The sequence below is a fragment of the Tachyglossus aculeatus genome, chromosome 21 (assembly GCF_015852505.1).
Source record: "Tachyglossus aculeatus isolate mTacAcu1 chromosome 21, mTacAcu1.pri, whole genome shotgun sequence".
In the NCBI taxonomy this organism is placed as follows: Eukaryota; Metazoa; Chordata; class Mammalia; order Monotremata; family Tachyglossidae; genus Tachyglossus; species Tachyglossus aculeatus.
The window spans coordinates 66,999,068-67,017,347 of record NC_052086.1 but is presented as its reverse complement, the minus strand read 5'-3'; the positions used below and the strand labels follow the sequence as shown (position 1 = coordinate 67,017,347).

Sequence of the window (18,280 nt, the reverse complement as noted above, 5' to 3'; positions counted from 1 at the left end):
CTTACCTCCTTCCCTTCCCCACTGCACCTGTATATATGTTTGTACATATTTGTTACTCTATTTTACTTGTACATATCTATTCTATTTATTTTATTTTGTTAGTATGTTTGGTTTTGTTCTCTGTCTCTCCCTTTTAGACTGTGAGCCCACTGTTGGGTAGGGACTGTCTCTATATGTTGCCAACTTGTACTTCCCAAGCACTTAGTACAGTGCTCTGCACACAGTAAGCGCTCAGTAAATGCGATTGATGATGATGATGATGATGCTGTGGCCTAGAAGACTTTCTGGGAGGTTTAGACAGGGGACCATGGGGCATGAAGAGCTGCGATGAGTGAGCAGTCTGCTCCTGACATTGAGTCCTGATTGGAACCTGAGATCTGGTCAACTCTGGTCCAGCTCACCTTCCAGCTTTCTAGTTACCTGTGTCTTCTCCCATTCTTCTCCCCGTAGTCCATACACCTGGGCAAGCCTTGGTAGGAGCCTAAAAGCAGTCATAATAATCTGATATGTGTTAAACACTTACTTTGTGCCAAGCATTGTACTAAGCTCTGGGGTAGATGCAAATTAACCAGGTTGGGCACAGGGATCTTGTCACTTGGGGCTACCCTCATGTAACTCAAAGTCAAAGAACAGGTATTTAATCCCTATTTTACAGATGAATCCCCATTATAGAGAAGCAGCATGGCCTAGTGGAAAAAACACAGGCCTCAGAGTCAGAGGACCTGGCTTCCAGTCCCAGCTCTGCCACTTTTCTGCTGTGTGATCTTGGGCAAGTCACTTAACTTCTCTGTGCCTGTTGCCTCATTTGTAAAATGGGGATTAAGAGTTAGTGCCCACATGGGAAGTGGATTGGGTCCAACCTGATTAACTTGAATCTACTTCAGCACTTAGTACAGTGACTGGCACATTGTTAGTGCTTAACAAGTACCATTAAAAAAAAGATGACAAAACTGAGACACAAAGAACCTGAGTGACTTGCCCAAGGTTATCCAGCATTTAAGTGGCAGAGCTGGGATTAGAACCCAGATCTTCCGACTCCCAGACCTGTTCTCTTTCCACTAGGCCATGCCGCTCTTCTAATGAAATGCTCCTCTGCCGCCTTCACATCCAAAGTCTAAAAACTTTCTCCATTTGGGGATATTTGCTCTCTCAACGCAGGTTGGGATGAAGGCGGGGTTGGGCGTGTGTTCAGGGTGGGAAAAGAGGTAAACTTACGGGTAATAACTGGAACATTTGGGTATTTCAGGAGAGTGTGGGAGCTTTGGGAACCTCGGGCAATATGGTATCCTAACCTCGCTGTGCTTTTGCAGAAAGCTTTCTGTGTTCAAGATGTAAAGGGATTGTACCTCCTGTCAGATGGAAAGCCAGACACAAGTTGCAGCCTCATTCTAAAAGAAGTTGAAAAGCTGACAGAGAAACGAGATATTAAAATTCACACCATTTCTTTTAACTGCTCAGATGGGTAAGGAAGAAAAAGCTGTGCTTTTCTAGATGTGAAACTCTTAACGGGGCTAAATTATCTTCCAGGCTTATGACTATCCCTGGTGATCTGCTGGTTACCTAGGGGGTCTGTTCACTTTTTCAGACTACTAGGACACCACTCAATCAATGAATGGTATTTATTGAATGCTTACTGTGCACAGAGACTGTACTGAGCATTTGGGAGAGTGCAATACGATAGAGTTGGTAGATGCAATACCTGCCCTCAAGGAGTGTACAGTCTTGTGCTGAGTGAAGGCCCTCTCTAAGCCCCTAACTTACAGGAAGGGACTCAAACATGAGAAAGAACTAGCCTGAATTTTGTCCTGGTTTCTGTCTTCCCTGACCCACAGAGGTGGAACAGTGTTTTGTTGCTGTACGAAAAGTGACACTGCTTGAGCTTCAGACAGTAAAACTGGACACCTGGGAAAATCCAAAGAGCATAGAAATCATAAATGGTGCTCTAAAGTAGTTTACAAGGGCATGGGACTGGGAATCAGGGGACCTGGGTTCTAATTCTGACTCCACTATTTGCTATGTGACTCTGGGCACGTTACTTACCTTCTCTGTGCCTCAGTTACCTCATCTGTTAAATGAGGACTGAGACTGTGGACCCCATGTAGAACATGGACTGTGTCCAACCGAATTAGCTTGTATGAATCCGAGTGCTTAGTACAGTGTCTGGTGCATACTAGGTGCTTATCAAATACCATTATTAAAATAAACTAGTAGGAGAGGCAAGACAAATGCTGACTAGAAGGCATACAATTGACTTATTTTTAACACAGAATGGTCCTCAAACAATACAACGGTAAAACTTTGAAACCAGGAGAGGTTTATTTATTCAATCATATTTATTGAGAGCTTACTGTGTCCAAAGAACTGTACTAAGTGCTTGGTTTAGGAAGACAGAGCTGCAAGACTGAGTTTAATTTCTCTGTTTGGTCAACTACATATCACCCCAATGTAGTATTCCCTGGCCCTTTCCACAAGTAGATGTCATAGCAAGGATGTGAAGATATAGAAACCCCAGTGTCGGAGTTAAATTTCCAAATCTGCCACTTAACTGTAAATTACGTGAAAGCAGGTTTCATATCTACTAACTCTGTTGTAATTTCCCAAGCATTTAGAGAGAAACTGCATGGCCTGGTGGAAAGAGCCCAGGACTGGGAGTCACAGGACCTGGGTTCTAATCCCAGCTCCACCTCTTGTCTGCTGTGTCACCCTGGGCAAGTCACTTCTCTCTGGGCTTCAGTTCCCTCATCTGCAAAATGAGGGATTCTTTTTTCTTTTCCCTACAGTATTGAAGTGCTTACTATGTGCCAGGCACTGTTCTAACCTCTGGGGTAGATACAAAGTAATCAGTTTGGAAACAGTCCATGTTCCACATGGGGCTCACAGTATTAATCCCCATTTTACAGTGAGGGAATTGAGGTACAGAGAAGTTGTGACTTGCCCAAGGTAACACAGCAGAAAAGTGGTTGAGCTGGGACTCGAACCCAGAATCTTCTGGTTCTCTGGCCCATGCTCTATCCAGTAAGCCATGCTGCGTCTCGTAGCCACTCTGCTTCTCGACACCTGCTCTCCCTCATACTTGGTCTAGTGGGCCCCATGTGGTTCCTGATTATTTTGTATCAGCCCCAGTGCTTGGTACAGTGTTTGGCACATAGTAAGCACTTAAAACATTCCACAGGTAGTAGTAGTAGTATAATACTGTGCCCAGAGTAAGTGTTAGATTCTGGATTAGAACCCAGATCCTCTAACTCCAAGGTCTTTGCTTTTTCCACAAGGCCATGCCGCTTCCCTTCCTTCCTCCATAAATGGCCCTTCCATCTGTCCTCTACCTCCCCTCCCCTTCAGCCTCCTGACCCTCTCCCTACAGTCCCCCACCCTCCCCAGCCTCTTTGAAAAATTTCTTTTGAGGAAGATAGCACTGATGCATCAGATTGCAATGAGCATTAGTGGATCAGGCCGCTTGCCATTTTTATTTTATGTACATATCATCAGTAACATTTCATTCAATCATATTTATTGAGCGCTTACTGTGAGCAAACCACTATACTAAACGCTTGGAAAGTACAATTCAGCAACAAAGACAATCCCTGCCCACAGTGAGCTCAGAGTCCAGAAGGGGGAATACAGGCATCAAAACAAGCAAACAGGCATCAATAGCATCAATATAAATACATAGAATTATAGACATATATATGCACATCATTAAAATAAATAAATATAATTATAAACATGTACCTATACACATTTTTGAATTCCTGTGTGCAGAACCTCACACTAGGTGATTGGAAAATAAACAACATTAAAAGATGCTATCACTGACAGTAAAAATAACCTGGGAGGGGGATTGAGGTTGAAAAGGCCAATGCAGAACTGATAGTCCCAGCTACCCCAGGCATCTACAAGGACTGAACTTGTTGTGACAATGTGTTTGCAGCACCTAGCACTCTTTTGAGTTGTGCCTCATGATCCTCTCGTAACTTCTGCTCAAAAAGAAACATGCTTTTCCCTCCGGTATGCAGCTGCCTTGGTTTCAGGGTGTTACTCGTGGTTTCACTGTCCATCAAGTATTTTGTTTGCTCTGTTCAGTTCACTATATAGCAGTTTGGGCCCAGCATAATTCCTTTCAAGCTTGGAGCCTTTGCACTGGTGCTAATTTGGTTTGACTTATTGTTTAGAGATAGTCTACCTGGCCCGTAACCTCAAGACTGTCTTTCTTTCCATCAGGGTAGCTATTAGATTCCTGAAGAAGTTGGCCTCTTTGACTGGGGGACGCTACCACCACTGTCATGGGGACATAGATGGCCATTTTGCTGCCTACAGATTACTGACCGAAGGATTTTCTGATGAAGACGTACGGGATGAAGCGATTGTTTTCTCGGAGGGCAAGCTGGTCTCCATTGATTAGCTTACTTTCATTTCAGAAATATTTATGTTCTAGCCAAAAACCCCACTTTGTCCCTCATCCACCTTCCTTAAGCTATCTGGGGCCCAAATTGAAAGAGGTAGTGGTTTGACTCCCCTTTTTCCCCTCCCTTGGGTCTTCAGGCTCAAGAGGGTGAGATTGGGAATCAGAACATGATTCCTGTCTCCTGATTTAAACCCTGGTCTGACTGCATTGAAATGCTGAGGGCAGTGAAGTTCAGGAATCATCTTCTGATCATTTCAGTTTGCCTCCTGCACTGCCCTGCAATAAAAATATCTATTTCTCAAAAATAATAGCAGGATTCCAGTTTCTGGCTGCCTAGATCCCTGCCATTCTGGCCATGTTTTACTGTGCATATTTAGCTTAAGATTACCTGCTTACCTACCCTCGGCTTATCTACCCATACCTTACCTATCCTCTGCACAATACTACACCCCATCCCCAATGTTTTAATAATGATCCCTCAGAGTTGCTGCTTTAAAAGAAGCATCAGCTAGAGGGAGAAAGGGAAGAGGGAAGCAGCCCAAGGTAGTTCTTAAGGAATAAGGAAGTAAGAAATGTCCAGAAATGCTGTCTGTGATTCTGAGTTCACAATGTCTAAGGGATGAGGGACAGAGAGAGCCTAAGAGGAATAATAAAAGGGGGAGAAAAGGCCAGGGGTAGAGGAAAGGGCAAATAAGTTGAGCAACAAGTAAATTTGGAGAGGAAGCAAGAGACCAGCGGAGAAATAGAGGGGGATGTGGATGAGAGGAGGAGAGTGGCAGGGAGAGAAAGGAAAGGAAAATAGATTGGGAGAGAAGAGGAAAAATAAAGTGTCTATCTCTTGGTGTATTCACTAAATCACTTGATCATTAATCAGAGTAATTACTTCAATGGTCTTCTCCTTTCTCTCCCTACAAAGGACCCAATTTTGCCATTATTTGAGGGTGATGATTTGAAGGAGCTTGCTCAAGAGGTAGCCAAAGCCAGGCATTTCCTAGTGGAGGCCCAATCCTTTAGGTATGTACTTCCATAATGCCGCAGCCCACGCTGGCTGGTGGAGGGGACAAATGACCCAAGTAATACAAGTTTGGGGAACCAAGTGGGTGTTCCAGTGGGCAAGGATTGGGGGGTGCCTGGGGGGGGCTTGGGAGGATCCCTGGGACAGACTGCAGGTGCCCAAACGGGGCAGAATGTCAAAGAGAAGGATGGCTCAAAGGTGGTGAGACCTTTTATCTGTCGGCCATGAATAAGATCTAAAGCTGATGATCAGCTTGTGGATAACTGGGCATTGATTTAGCATTATTCTGGAAAGATGTTGGGGCTGGTAGACCAGAAATGAAAACCTGATCCAGGGGCAGCACCCAGCATGTTTCCCAAAGCATCTGGAGTCTGGGACAGGAACATAAGCTCCAGGTCAGGATCTACCCCAGTGTCAGCTGCTGCAGGAGCTGCCTGGACTGCAGGCCAGGTGGATGGCTCAAAGAGAGGGGGAGACCTTACCCTCTCCCCCCTTCTCTCAAAGCAGAATCGTATGTCACTGCTCCAGCTCTGACCTCAATTCTGCTGTTCTTGGTATCAGTACAGTTCAATACTCCTTTTCCTCATCAAAAACTGTACTTTACCTGAGCATTCTTGGGACCTGCCTCCTGTGGCAGCCTCCCTTCCTAGCCATGGAAGAGTATATTCTTGTTTTATGGCAAAGCTGTCACCATTTAATTGGTCTCAGATTCTGACTCGGGCAAGTGACATGTGCATAGACTTGGGCAGAGAAGCAGCGTGGTTCAGTGGAAAGAGCCCGGGCTTGGGAGCCGGAGGTCGTGAGTTCTAATCCAGGCTCCGCCACTTGTCAGCTGTGTGACTTTGGGCAAGTAACTTCTCCGAGCTTCAGTTACCTCATCTGTAAAATGGGGATTAAGACTGTGAACCCCACGAGGGACAACCTGATCACCTTGTATTCCCCCCCAGCACTTAGAACAGTGCTTTGCACATAGTAAGCACTTAACAAATGCCATCATCATCATCATCATCATTAGCAGCCAAAAACTGTCTCTTGTCATTAGGGAAAACGACTGTCATAAATGAATACCATCTTCTTTACTTGCCTTCCAAATAGGTTACTGCTAAAAAAGAAGAACTTAGACTCAAAGGACAAGTCTTTTTAGACAAGAGCTCTCAGGTAAGCTGTGGCCATGCCAGTGACTATAACTGATTTTTCAGTGACTCAGAAGGAACCAGGGTAATGTGGGTGGGTAGGGACCTGGGATTTGTGTTATGGTGGAAAAGAGGGGCACAGACCAGACAGCAATGAGGCAGAGGCCAGAGCTGTTGCTGATGGTGAAGAAGGATTCTGAGTTTGGGACAGGGAATCGTGGCCAACCATCCTCACTGTCAGTACTGCCACCGTCAATCAGTTCACCAACCCCAAGTGTGTGAAAAGTGGCAGTGTCATGCTGCAGTGGGGGAACTGATGGCCATAGCCTTAGCAGTAAGATAGCTACCTGGAGCAGCTGACCAGAGCCAGCCCTGCCCAACATGCTGTAAGCTCCCCCTTAGACTGTGGGCTCCTCCATAGACTTTAGCTCCCCTGTCAACCTTAGGCGCTCTCGTATACTGTAGGCTCCCTCGAAGACTGCTGGCTCCTCCATAGGCTGTAGCTCCCCCATAACCTGTAGGATCTAATGACAGGTATAGAATGTGACAAGTTTGTTTTTGAGGAAATCGCACACATTAAAAATTTTCTGGAAACATGGGAAGTTATTATTTATTTTACTTGTACATATCTATTCTATTTATTTTATTTTGTTAGTATGTTTGGTTTTGTTCTCTGTCTCCCCCTTTTAGACTGTGAGCCCACTGTTGGGTAGGGACTGTCTCTAGATGTTGCCAACTTGTACTTCCCAAGCGCTTAGTACAGTGCTCTGCACACAGTAAGCGCTCAATAAATACGATTGATGATGATGATGATGATGATCCCCTGTAGACTTTAGGCTTCCCCAAAGACAGTTGGATCCCCTGTGGACTGTAGGCTTCCCCAAAGACTTTAGGCTCCCTTGTAGACTGTAAGTTCCTCCCATAGACTATAAGCTCTTTGTGGGCTGGTATCGTATCTATTGCAGTTCCCACCCAGCCTTGTTCAGTGCCCAGCACTCAGTAGATACCACTGATTGCTTGATGCAAGACCTATCGATTCCCCCACTCCTCCTCTTCTTCCTCCTCCTCCCCCGTCACCCACTTCTCAAAGATGAAATGAGGATACTGTACTGATATTGTGTGCTTCTTGTGAAGGGCCTTAAGTAAAAAAAACTGTCATGTTAGTGCGTAGCACATGCAAAACAATCATGATGCTCTATTGGTCAGACGGAAGCATTTTTCAGATTTTAAAATGATTTGTCTAGGAAAAATATTGCTCCTGGTCCCCTTGCTTCGCAGACATTTTCTTTCCTCCTCATGCAAATGTTTGTGTTTTGTTTGTGAATATTTTTGTCCTACTTCCAGCTCCTGTTTCACCATTGACTCTGATCATTCATTAGCTTTTAGGAAAGACAGTAGTGGATATGGGCAGAAAGACAATTTTGAATGAAGTGAAAATGTAAAAGAAGGTGCTATGGCGTAGGGTTTCTAAACTTAGCTGAAATCAATGTCAACAACCTATAATAATATAATATAATAATATAATAACCTTTAATAATAATTGTGGTATTTGTTAAGCATTGGCTGTGTGCCAGACACTGTATTAAGCACTGAGGTGGATACAAGCAAATCGGGCTGGACACAGTCCCTGTCCCAAATGGGGCTCAGAGTCTCAATCCCCATTTTACAGATGAGGTAAGTGAGGCACAGAGAAGTGAAGTGACTTGCCCGAGATCAAACAGACTAATGGCAGAGCCAGGATTAGAACCCATGACCTCCTGACTCCAAGCCCCATGCTCTATGCACTACACCATGCTACTTCTCATGCTTTTTACTTTGTTCGTACTCTGTGCAGCACACTTAGTAGGTCCTTGGGAACATAAACATAAAATAAAAGACATGGTCCCTGTCCCCATTCTCAAGGAGGTTACTATCTTAAGAGAACCTTTATATATGGAAATTAAACTGCATATCAATTTAGAATCCCGCATGCCAGATGAGATGGAAGCAAAGAGAGGTCTTTCAACACCCTTGTAAATGGCCCTGATATTTCTCCTAGGGAAATTTATTGGACCCACAATTTTAAATTTAAATTTTTAATTTTTAATTGAGAAGCAGTTTGGCTCAATGGAAAGAGCCCGGGCTTTGGAGTCAGAGGTCATGGGTTCAAACCCCGGCTCCGCCAACTGTCAGCTGTGTGACTTTGGGCAAGTCACTTCACTTCTCTGGGCCTCAGTTACCTCATCTGGAAAATGGGGATTAAGACTGTGAGCCCCCCATGGGACAACCTGATCACCTTGTAACCTCCCCAGCGCTTAGAACAGTGCTTTGCACATAGTAAGTGCTTAATAAATGCCATTATTATTATTATTATTATTTAAAAACATATCTTCAGGCCTGGGGGATAAGATTTCAGGAGGTGAGAGTGAAAGCCCTCTTAATAGGAAGTTGGGAATAACTGTTCTAACTCTGTAGCTGATGCTTGAACCCACAGGAGGTGTGAACCAAAAAGTGGTCAACTGAGGGATCACAAGCCCATCCCCAGCGTCGATCCTGGGGTCCAGCTTCTCCAAGGCTCACACTGTGGACACCACTGTGGACACCACCCCACCACCACACTGGGGTCACAGGAAGAAACAATTAGAGATGATAACCTGTGGCCAAGAGTTGAAGAACTGATTTGCTATTTACATCTTGCTGTCACCGTCATTGTCCTCAAAGGCCAAATGAGGGTCAGTCTAATTCCACTGGGAGTTGGGCTGCAGAAAATGACTTAGATCATTTTTGACACAGAAGAGTTATCCTTTTCCCTTTATGGTCAGTCTTCCAGTAATGCGGGATTATATTCTTGGAAAACTTCACATTGTAGTACACACTCCTTTGATCAATGTTGTGCAGAACGCATACAGCTGTTTCTTCTGAAAATGCATCGCATATGGTCCAGACGCACATGGTCAGAAAAACATTCCCTAATTCCCCAAGAGCATTCAAGTAGAGGGAAAACCCGTGTTGTAGGAGAGCTGACTGTGTTTTCTCCCCACAGCAAATTTCCAAGACAGTCTCCTTCTGGGGCTCATCCCATCATTCAGGCAAAACTGAGCTGATTTTCCAGTAGCTTGTTCCTGCAGGTAATTCTGTACTAATTAGACGTGGCTATGAGAATGTGAATTAGGTATCCCATGTATTTGTATCCTTTTAAAAAAAATTACTTCTACACACATATATGTGCTTACGATATCAATCTAACATTATGAAATAAAACTTCTTATCAAGAGGATCATTTGGAATGTTCTCTTACCATAGTTAATCAGGGATTGGTGTTCATTATTGCATGAATCTCCCCAGAAATAAAATCCCAGCCTTGATGCAACTCTCGGTTGGAGTCTCTGGAACAGTGAGTTTTTTATTTGGAGAAATGAAAATGTCTACATACCTGCACCTCTGCCTTCTCTTAGAAAAACAGAGAAAAGATGCACCAAAATTTAAGTGGGTCTCCTCTTTGGAAGAAGAGGACCTATAGGTATGAGAGAAGCAGCGTGGCTTAGTGGAAAGAGCACAGGCTTGGGAGTCAGAGGTCATGGGTTCTAATCCTGGTTCTGCCATTTGTCAGTTGTGTGACCTTGGTCAAGTCACTTGATTTCTCTGTGCCTCAGTTGCCTCATCTGTAAAATGGGAATTAAGACTGTGAGCCTCACGTGGGGCAACCTGGTTTCCTTGTATCTCCCCCAGAGCTTAGTACAGTGCTTGGCCCATAGTAAGAGCTTAGCAAATACCATCACCATTACTATTATTATTATTAGAGACCATTATTAAGAGCTCTTTAATTGAAAGGAGAAAAGATTTCTTGGGAGGGGGCTTGACTGGTAAGGAGGGAAAGTTCTCACTAAGTTCCTCACCCATCGAAAAAGAGACTGGATTTTTTTTAATAACCATAAAAGTGATTCCGAAAGATCCTGCCTGATTCTCAGGTCTCTGTATCCCCATAGACTTCATTTTTCCCATTTACAGATTGGGAATGGACAGAGTGTAGGTTTATTGAAATGAAGGTATTTACAGTGCTCTGCACACAGTAAGTGCTCAATAAATATGATTGAATGAATGAATGAAGCAGTTTGGAATATGTGATAGTCTCTTCCCAATATTTTTTTTGGTTTAGCCCATGTGAAGTTATACAGACAGACCTTCCCTCCCTTTCTCCTTCATCCACCCCCACCCCCATTTTATTGGTTCTAATCACACTGAGAAAAGGCAGGAGGGATGAATTCCCATTTAAGTCTTCCAGAGACTCAACGACTAGGAGACCAAATATATACTCCTAAGACTTAGTATTTGTAAAGCGCTTACTATGTGTCAAGTACTGTTCTTAGTGCTGGGGTAAATACAAGTTAATCAGATTATATTTTCTCTCAAGCGCTTAGTTCAATGTTGTGTATGCAGTCAGTGGTCAGTAAATACGATTGGATAAACGAACAAATGAAAGATTGGACACAGTCCCTGGCCCACTTGGGGATCACAGTGTAAGTGGAGGGAGAACAGGTATCTGATCCCCATTTTACAAATGAGAAAACTGTAATGCAGGAGTCATGTTCTTAATGAATCGTACGTTAGGAAAATATCATGTTCTAATATATTTTCCATGTCCAGTGCTGTGTGTGTGCATGTGTGCACTCACACAACTGTTCCTTCCAACATTACCATCACATTCTGTCCAGGTAGAAGTGTGTTCTCAGAAGACTGTTCCTTAAATCCTGAGAAAACATGCATTTTGGAAGAAATGTGTGTACCCCCTTTCTGGTCTGCATTTAGCTAAGAGGAGGTTGCCACCTCTGGGTTGCAATCCTTCATGCACCCGCCTAGCCCTGAAACAGAAAAAGTGTTTGGAAAGATTTTCCTCCCAGGGTATGTAGCAAGGCCAATAATAATAATAATGGCATTTATTAAGCGCTTACTATGTGCAAAGCACTGTTCTAAGCACTGGGGAGGTTACAAGGTGATCAGGTAGTCCCACAGGGGGCTCACAGTCTTAATCCCCATTTTACAGATGAGAGAACTGAGGCCCAGAGAAGTTAAGTGACTTGCCCAAAGTCACACAGCTGACAATTAGCGGAGCCGGGATTTGAACCCATGACCTCTGACTCCAAAGCCCGGGCTCTTTCCACTGAGCCACGCTGCTTCTCCAATGGTACCTACTAATAAATATGGTATTTATTAATGGCTTACCAGGTGTGGTAGAAGTTAATCAGTGAACATGATCTTTATTCCATACAGAGCTCCCAATCTGAGAGAGGAAGAACAGACATTTTATTTCAATTTTAGAGATGAGGAAATTGATGCATACAATAAATATGGTTGATTGATAGAGGGGTTAAGTGACTTACCAAGGTCACACAGAGCACCAGCAGCAGAGCTGGGACTGGCACTCAGGTCTTCTGACACCTAGACCCTTGCTTTTTCCCCTAGGCCATACTGCTGCTCACTAACCTATCATCATCATCAATCGTATTTATTGAGCGCTTACTGTGTGCAGAGCACTGTACTAAGCGCTTGGGAAGTACAAATTGGCAACATATAGAAACAGTCCCTACCCAACAGTGGGCTCACAGTCTAAAAGGGGGAGACAACCAAACATACTAACAAAATAAAATAAATAGAATAGATATGTACAAGTAAAATAAATAGAGTAATAAATATGTACAAACATATATACATATATACAGGTGCTGTGGATATATACAGGTGCTGTGGATATATGCTCCTTGGAGCCAATAGGCATCTCTGAGGAAAGTTCCAGGAGGAAATGGGTGAAATAGTCTGTCTCGTGGGCCACCAGTCAGTCAACATAGTGGATACTGAGCACCTCCCTCTTATCCCGCCACTTGTTTGCTGTGTGACCTTGGGCAAGTCAGTGAACAACTCTGTGCCTGTTTCCTCATTTATAAAATGAGGATTTAAACTGTGAGCCCAGTGTGGACATGAACTGTGTCAAACCTGATTAGCTCATATCCACCCCATTGCTTAGTACGGTGCCTGGCACATAGTAAGCACTTAACAAATACCCTAAAACACACACATACACACAAGAACATTTCTGTTAAAGACCCTGTGGAGGTTTTGGAGGAAGAAAAGACCATTTCTGCTCTCAAATAGCCAAGGGCCTATTGAGGGAGTGCTGTGAATAAGCAGCATGGCCTAGTGAAAAGAGCCCGGGCTCGGGAGTCAGAGGGCATGGGCTCTAATCCCGGCTCCACCACATGTCTGCTGTGTGACCTTGGGCAAGTCACTTAACTTCTCTGAGCCTCAGTTCCCTCATCTGTAAAATGGGGATGAAGACTGTGAGCCCCATGTGGGACAACTTGATCACCTTGTATCCCCCCCAGCGCTTAGAATAGTGCTTTGCACATAGTGCTTAAAGAAAGCCATCATTATCATTATTATTATAATAAACGAAGCTATAATCAAAGTAAAGATCCACATGAATGACCAAAGCTAGAAATTCATAAATTACCAAAACAGAAAATCGAAGTGTTGAAGATTACTGGAATGGTGGTACATAGGAATCAAAGGCATTAATCTGGGCAGGCCGCAATAAAGATGAGAGGGAGGATTATTTTGACTGGGCTTTTCACTGTCTTCCAGGTGCTAGTTCTCAGGGAGAAGAACTTTCAGGGAGCAGCCCTCTGTAGTGCAACCAGGTAAACTGAGGCCCAGAGGCAAGCAGACAGTGAATGAGGGAAGGGGTGGCGGGGAGGGGGCAGGAACCCAGTGTGTCCCCACAGTTGCCACTGGGTGGGAGCTTGTTGTGGGTGCGAAACATGTCTACTGACTGTTCTAGTTGTACTCTCCTAAGTACTTACGCAGTGTGGCATAGCAGTTAGAGCATGGGCCTAGGACTCAGAAGGTTATGGGTTCTTACCCCGGCTCCGCTACTTGTCTGCTGTGTGACCTTGGGCAAGTCACTTTACTTCTCCGGGCCTCAGTACCCTCATCTGTAAAATGGGGATTGAGACTCTGAGCCCCACATGGGACAGGGTCTGTGTCCAACTCGATTTGCTTGTAGCTACCCCGGTGCTTAGTACAGTGCATGGCACATAGTAAGTGCTTAATAAATGCCATTAATAATAATGATGGCATTTGTTAAGCGCTTACTATGTGCAAAGCACTGTTCTAAGCACTGGGGAGGATACGAGGTGATCACGTCCCTCGTGGGGCTCACAGTCTTCATCCCCATTCTACAGATGAGGTAACTAAGGTACAGAAAAGTTAAGTGACTTGCCCAAGGTCACACAGCTGACAATTGGCAGAGTCGGAATACTTCGTAGAAGCGTGGCTCAGTGGGAAAGAGCACGGGCTTTGGAGTCAGAGGTCACGGGTTCAAATCCCAGCTCCGCCAATTGTCAGCTGTGTGAGTTTGGGCAAGTCACTTCACTTCTCTGGGCCTCAGTTCCCTCCTCTGTAAAATGGGGATGAAGATTGTGAGCCCCCCACCCCCCACCCCGTGGGACAGCCTGATCACCTTGTAACCTCCCCAGTGCCTAGAACAGTGCTTTGCACATAGTAAGCGCTTAATAAATGCCATCATCATTATAAGTGCTCAATCAATACGATTGATTGATGGTGGATAGAGAACTCATGGGCAGGGAACGTGTCCATCAGCTGTTATAGTGTACTCTCCCAAGCGCTTAGTACAGTGTTCTGCGCACCGTCAGAGGTCAGTAAATGTGGTTGACTTTATTTTACTTGTACATATGTATTCTATTTATTTTATTTTGTTAGTATGTTTGGTTTTGTTCTCTGTCTTCCCCTTTTAGACTGTGAGCCCACTGTTGGGTAGGGACTGTCTCTATATGTTGCCAACTTGGACTTCCCAAGCGCTTAGTCCAGTGCTCTGCACACAGTAAGCGCTCAATAAATACGATTGATGATGATGATGATGATGTTGGAGGAGAGTTCGGCAGCCTCTGGCTGTGCCTGTCCCACCGTCCCGGGGGCGGTAGGAGGGCGGGCCGTGAGCCGCAGGCCCCGCCTCCGGGCAGATCCTGGGCTTACCCCGGCGGGCAGCTGCGGCCGCGGGGCAAGGGGCAGCGAGCAAGTGCCGGGAGACCAGCTGGACGCCCCTGGAAGGAAGACCTCCAGGAACCGAGCAGCGAAGCGGCCAGGTCTGTGCGCAAACCCCGAGAGGGCCCGCGGAACCGGGCGGGCACGGGGAGGAAAAAAGGGCTGGAGGTCCTGGGCCCTGGAGGACTAGGTGCGAGGCCAGAGTTAGAGAGGGTCATTCATGCATTGAGTCGTATTAACTGAGCGCTTACTGTGTGCAGAGCACTGTACCAAGCGCTTGGAAAGTACAGATAATAATAATAATAATGATAGCATGTCTTCCTCTTCCTCTCTTGAATGATAGCTCTCATTGATATCTTGAATGATAGCTCTCTTCTTCCTCTCTTGAATGATAGCTCTCATTGATATCTTGAATGATAGCTCTCTCCCTCCCTTCGAGGCCCTGCTGAGAGCTCACCTCCTCCAGGAGGCCTTCCCCGACTGAGCCCCTTCCTTCCTCTCCCCCTCGTCCCCCTCTCCATCCCCCCCATCTTACCTCCTTCCCTTCCCCACAGCACCTGTATATATGTATATATGTTTGTACATATTTATTACTGTATTTATTTTACTTGTACATATCTATTCTATTTATTTTATTTTGTTAGTATGTTTCGTTTTGTTCTCGCCCCTTCCTTCCTCTCCCCCTCGTCCCTCTCTCCATCCCCCCATCCTACCTCCTTCCCTTCCCCACAGCACCTGTATATATGTATATATGTTTGTACATATTTATTACTCTATTTATTTATTTATTTATTTTATTTGTACATATCTATTCTATTTATTTTATTTTGTTAGTATGTTTGGTTTTGTTCTCTGTCTCCCCCTTTTAGACTGTGAGCCCACTGTTGGGTAGGGACTGCCTCTATATGTTGCCAATTTGTACTTCCCAAGCGCTTAGTACAGTGCTCTGCACATAGTAAGCGCTCAATAAATACGATTGATGATGATGATGATGTCCCCCCTTTTAGACTGTGAGCCCACTGTTGGGGTAGGGACTATCTCTATATGTTGCCAATTTGTACTTCCCAAGCGCTTGGTACAGTGCTCTGCACATAGTAAGCGCTCAATAAATACGATTGATGATGATAGCATTTATTAAGCGCTTACTATGTGCAGAGCACTGTTCTAAGCGCTGGGGAGATTACAAGGTGATCAGGTTGTCCCACGGGGGGCTCACGGTCTTCATCCCCATTTTCCAGATGAGGTCACTGAGGCCCAGAGAAGTGAAGTGACTTGCCCAAAGTCACACAGCTGACAAGTGGCGGAGTCGGGATTTGAACCCATGACCTCCGACTCCAAAGCCCGGGCTCTTTCCACTGAGCCACGCTGCTTCTATCAGCAACAGAGGCGGTCCCTGCCCAACAACGGGCGCGTAGTCTAGAAGGGGGAGACAGACAACAAAACAAGTAGACGGGTGTCGATGCCATCAGAATAGATAAATAGAATTATAGCTATGTAGACGTCATTAATAAAATAGAGTAATAAGTATGTAAAAATATACACAAGGGCTGTGCGGAGGGGAAGGGGGTAGGGCAGAGGGAATGGGGGCGATGGAGAGGGGAGGAGGAACAGGAAAAGGGGGGCTCAGTCTGGGAAGGCCTCCTGGAGGAGGTGAGGTCTCAGTAGGGGAGGCCCCCGGACCCCAGCACGGGAGCGGGGGACGGACACAAACACACACAAACACACACACACCACACACCCCACACCCCCCGGCCCTCAGTGCCAGGGAAACCGCAACAGACCGACCTGGGGCAGGCCGTCACTTAAGGGGCGACCCCCTCGGCTTGGGGGTAAACCCGCCACTGATGAATCCCCTCCAGGGCAGATGCTGCCTTTGACTATTGGACTCATTAGGGTCATGGCATAATAATAATAATAATAATAATAATGGCATTTATTAAGCACTTACTATGTGCAAAGCATTGTTCTAAGCGCTGGGGAGGTTACAAGGTGATCAGGTTGTCCCACCGGGGGCTCACAGTCTTCATCCCCAATTTACAGATGAGGTAACTGAGGCACAGAGAAGTTAAGTGACTTGCCCAAAGTCACACAGCTGACAATTGGCGGAGCGGGGATTTGAACCCATGACCTCCGACTCCGAAGCCCGGGCTCTTTCCACTGAGCCATGAGCAGGGGCCTGGTGCATACATGATTCCGACGGTCTCCAAATTTAATTCTGCAGAATGGTCAAATACCACACCTGGGAAGGTGATTAGTGTAAGACCCCAAGACACTTTTTAGGTTACATTTATACCCAAACAGTAACACCCCACCCACCCACCCATGCACATTTCAACCAGTGATACACAGGCGTGGTGATTCCCAGATAAGGTTATCTTAGGCACCAGGGCTTGTGGACACATTCTCAATGGTCAGCAGTAAAATTCAGCAACTACAAAGGATTCTCTAAACCAGACGGACTTTTTCTCATTGACGATTTAAAAGTTAACTTCTCGTACTGAGGTTTTAAAAGTTCTCTTCCCTGTTCCTCAAAATGGTGTTTCTTCTGCTAAGGCTATGTTTCCACCAAATGGCCTGCACATTACTTTCCACAGTTCTAATCCTGGTTCTGACCCTTGTGTGCTGTTTGCCCTTGGGCAAGTCACTTCCCGTCTCTGGGCCTCAGTTCCCTCATCTGTAAAATGGGGATTGAGCCTGTGAGCCACAGGTGGAACAAGGAAAGGGTCCTCGATCAGCTGCTGCACCCCTGGTCCATATCCAATCTGTGGTATTTACTAAGTGCTTACTATGAGAATAGGGTAGGGAGGGTTGGGTAGGGACAGTCTCTATATGTTGCCAACTTGTACTTCCCAAGCATTTAGTACAGTGCTCTGCACCCAGTAAGTGCTCAATAAATACGATTGAATGAGCGGAGCAGTGTGCTAAACACTTGGGAGAGTACAGTACAAACGAGTGATTTAAAGCTAATGGTATGGAGTTTCCATTTGATGCATAGATAATTGGGCAAAGATTGGAGGATCTGGAGGCCTGGAATGCCCTCCCTCCCCACATCGGCCAAGCTGGCTGTCTTCCTCCCTTCAAGGCCCTACTGAGAGCTCACCTCCTCCAGGAGGCCTTCCCAGACTGAGCCCCCTCTTTCCTCTCCCCCTCCTTCCCCTTTCCATCCCCCCGCCTTACCTCCTTCCCTTCCCCACAGCACCTGTATATACGTTTGTACATATTTATTACTCTATTTTATTTTATTTCTTTTATCATTATTTATTAATTTATTAATTATTGTTATTTATTATTTTGTTTATTTTATTTATGTATTTATTTATTTTACTTGTACATATCTATTCTATTTTATTTTGTCAATATGTTTTGTTTTGTTCTCTGTCTCCCCCTTCTAGACTGTGAGCCCACTGTTGGGTAGGGACCCTCTCTATATGTTGCCAACTTGTACTTCCCAAGCGCTTAGTACAGTGCTCTGCACACAGTAAGAGCTCAATAAATACGATTGATTGATCGATTGATTGAGGAGTGGGGAGACATGGACAGGAAGGGTTTTTTTTTTTATTTAACAAAAATGGTCCAGGCAGCAGAGCAAAGTAGGACTGGAATTGGGAGAGACAGGAAGCAGTGAGGTCAGTGAGGAGGCTGATGCAGTAATCAAGGCGGTATATGATAAGGACTTAGATCAGCTCAGTAGCAGTT

At 45.2% G+C, this 18,280-nt stretch overlaps 1 protein-coding gene and 1 non-coding gene across 2 annotated transcripts in view; both read left to right on the top strand.

The window, feature by feature from the left end:
• The window catches only part of VWA3A (von Willebrand factor A domain containing 3A), a 60,191-nt gene extending 50,434 nt beyond the window's left edge, over positions 1–9,757 (top strand). The window contains exons 30-34 of the mRNA XM_038763365.1: positions 1,311–1,462; positions 4,219–4,345; positions 5,319–5,416; positions 6,513–6,575; positions 9,024–9,757. Coding sequence (XP_038619293.1) covers positions 1,311–1,462; positions 4,219–4,345; positions 5,319–5,416; positions 6,513–6,561 — 426 coding nt within the window. The 3' untranslated portion in view covers positions 6,562–6,575; positions 9,024–9,757. The remainder of the gene's footprint in view (positions 1–1,310; positions 1,463–4,218; positions 4,346–5,318; positions 5,417–6,512; positions 6,576–9,023) is intronic.
• LOC119943171 lies at positions 6,020–6,150 on the top strand. The gene has a single exon (XR_005455641.1). It is a non-coding gene; the product is annotated as a small nucleolar RNA SNORA24 (small nucleolar RNA).
• Positions 9,758–18,280: the final 8,523 nt, after the last annotated feature.